Source organism: Xiphophorus hellerii, chromosome 1, assembly GCF_003331165.1.
Source record: "Xiphophorus hellerii strain 12219 chromosome 1, Xiphophorus_hellerii-4.1, whole genome shotgun sequence".
Lineage (NCBI taxonomy): Eukaryota > Metazoa > Chordata > Actinopteri > Cyprinodontiformes > Poeciliidae > Xiphophorus > Xiphophorus hellerii.
Genome location: NC_045672.1, coordinates 27950124 through 27953087, shown reverse-complemented (window position 1 = coordinate 27953087; position 2964 = coordinate 27950124). Strand labels below are relative to the sequence as shown.

Here is a 2964-nt window from a genome sequence, read left to right as displayed (position 1 = left end):
TCAATTTGGAACTGAGAAGATAAAAAGCACTTTGGTAGGAAGGTGTATGAAAGCAAAACAATGAAGCATGGAAAGGGAGATGATGTTGAGAGCTGGTCTAAGACTCCTGCGCTGGTCAGCTCTGCATGATGCAGACTAAAGAGGAGAGAGAGGAGGAGGAGAGAAAGGAGGAGCGAGAACAGGAACAGACTGCCTGAGCTACACAGCGCTCAGTCTCTTCTCTGAGCTTCGCAGAGCTGCTTGTCTTTGTGCTTTTTTTTTTTTACTCTTTCGCCCACAGCGCTGTTCAAATATTTTTTTGCCTGAACTGACAAGATTTAAAGAAGCAGGCAGAGGGTGTTACTTTTCCTTCTGCACCATGTTACCCTGGAGAAGGAATAAGTTTGTTTTGGTGGAGGATGATGCCAAGACTAAGCCCAAGAGTCTGGGAACAGGGCTGACCTATCACTCCATCCTCTCCTCTCTGCTGCGCTCATGTCCAGACTTGCTCCCTGACTGCCCCTTTGACTGGGTGGGCAGCATCTTTCACAGCAAACGGCAGAAGGTGGAACTCAACAAAGAGGAGCCCGTTTACAACGTGCGTTACCTTGGGAGTGTGGTTACCATCACGGCAAAGGGAGACGGCTGCACTCAGGAGGCGGTGGCCAAGATCTGGGCAAGGAGCAACTACGGGGAGCAGAGTGTCAAGATGAGGTTGACGGTGGGGTCACAGGGCATAAGAATGAGTGCTGACAAATCTGGGAAGAAGAAACCCATCCATCTGTACTCTCTGAACAGAATCACCTACTGCGCAGCCGACCCATGCCGGCCCAAAATCCTGGCTTGGATCTACAGGCACCAGGTGAAAAACATGGCAGTGGTGCTCCGGTGTCACGCCGTGCTGGTCAGCAAGTCAGAGAAAGCCCAAGCTATCGCCCTCAGCCTCTACCAGAACGCCACCTCGGCTTTCAGCGAGTTCAAGCGGCTGAAGCGTCAGAGCGATTTCCGGCACCGCCAGCAGCAGCTGCTGGGCGAGGAAGCGGTGCCCCTGATGCCACTTAGGAGGCTGCTGAATGGGCAGTGCCACTACAGACCGCCTGCTGAAAACCCGGGCACCACCACCCGCCTCTGCTCCATCACAGAGGAAGAAGAAGAGGAAGAAGAGGAGGAACAGGACAGCAGAAATAAAAACAAAGGGAAAGAGGCGAAGGAGAAGCAGAAGGTCCTGACAACAAACACAGACCCGACTCAGTTACTATCAGAGCTGGACATTGGGGACATCGCCCGACTGGAGCAGTGCCAAATCAACTTTGTCAGCGACAGCAACAACAATACGTTTACATTCATGACCTCTCTTGTGTGACTGTGATGTAGTTTGCGGAAAGCAGCTCTCCAACTCAGTAAGACATTCCTCTCTTTGCCCTCCACCGGCGCCCCACTCAGGCTCCCTCTGTCCACATCTGTGCAACGTGAAAGTGTTTTTACCAGAAACTTCTCCCACTGTCGGGTGGAGGCAACGGTGCGATCCTTCAGTGGGAGCGATTTTTCTTCCTCCCAGATGGCTCCGAGGTTTGGCTGTAGCAGTTTAGGGAACTGCTTGTTTACACTTGAGGGCTAACACACAGACCGACAACAGCACAATGACGAACGAGGACAGTTGTTCACAAGAGCACCAACGATGCTGAGATAGCTTTACATGGGTCTCATATCGAGGAGAATTTTCTTTTTACTTTTATGTGAGGAAAATTGAAGCAGCGTTTACCAGCAAGGACTTGTAATAGTTTTTTCAGGGAGGCTTCTTTGTAAATTTGTACATTTTTCTATTCTGACTGAAGTATTTATTATGCTTTTACAAATGGTCAAGGACGATTAACAGACAAGGCTATAATTCAGGAGGGAAGCCATTGAGTTGAAATCTATATTCTTGCCGTTTGTTACCATGCATGGACAAGCCTCCCATCCTCTGTTTTTCGTCTCTGATCCTTTAGCTCTTAAAAATCAACACTGTGATTAAAATTGTATGACCAAGGGAACATCCAGAAATATTCATGCGCCACCTTACTGTTTATGTCTTGTATTTTCAACATACCAGTATATCAGTGTTTTTCTGTGACATGGCTTCATCTTTTTTGAGTTTTACAATTGCGTTTGTTTTTCCATGAGCCCTTGCAAAAACGGATACAGACCCTCGACGCTTAACTCAATCTGTTTTCAAAGATTAGCTTTCTTAACTGTGCTCTCTGTGTGCTACTGTCTCTAGATGCTTTGTAATAAATATAAGATGAAGCTATTTATTTTCCAAATGCGCTGAATAAAAGTTGCGCTCACTTGGGCTTCTTTCTTGAATTCTCAGAGGGAGAATATTTCTAGATTCCATCAAAGAGATTATTCAGATGAACGCAGCAGCTCTGTGTTGTTCTGCTGTGCATTTGCATGTTTGTGATGTTAAATGGCCTACCAGCCCTTCAGTGGCACCATAGCCACCCCTATTTTTATGCATGAATTTAAGATAGGAAAGGATAATGAGCAATGAGTTGAAACCTTAATTACAAACCCATCTAAAACTAATTTGAGTATAGCTTCCTGTAAAAAAAAACCTGAAAACATTGAATAAAAGTACCATTGCTTCAGGTTTTCACTCAAGAATTTTCAGCAAAGATTTGTTTAAAAAATTTTAAAGCAATATTTACAACATTGTTGCTCCTGTAATAATATTGATTACTAGAGATATATTAATGTACTCTATGATATTTATCTAGCCATTTCATGTACCCAGAGCAACAAATTAAAAATATGCTTTTTTAAAATAAAGATATTTAGCAAAATTATGAGTTAATTGCTACTTCAGTCACTTAAAGTGAAATAAGATTTCATACAGGGTCAAGTAAAAACTGTTTTTAAGAGATATAAAAATATGGAATAAACACTAACTGAATTTGATAGACGCACTTACATACTTATGTAATTATGGTTAATTAGTCAGGC

At 44.1% G+C, this 2964-nt stretch overlaps 1 protein-coding gene across 1 annotated transcript; it reads left to right on the top strand.

Annotated features, from left to right (window-relative positions):
• The first annotated feature begins 204 nt into the window (after positions 1–204).
• Positions 205–2306, top strand: fam43b (family with sequence similarity 43 member B). Its single transcript, XM_032558082.1, has one exon. It carries the CDS (start codon positions 359–361, stop codon positions 1340–1342), a length of 984 nt encoding a protein of 327 aa, XP_032413973.1. The 5' UTR covers positions 205–358; the 3' UTR covers positions 1343–2306.
• Positions 2307–2964: the final 658 nt, after the last annotated feature.

Excerpts from the sequence above, each read along its gene's own strand:
- fam43b (XM_032558082.1), top strand. The coding sequence starts at position 359 with ATGTTACCCTGGAGAAGGAATAAGTTTGTTTTGGTGGAGGATGATGCC.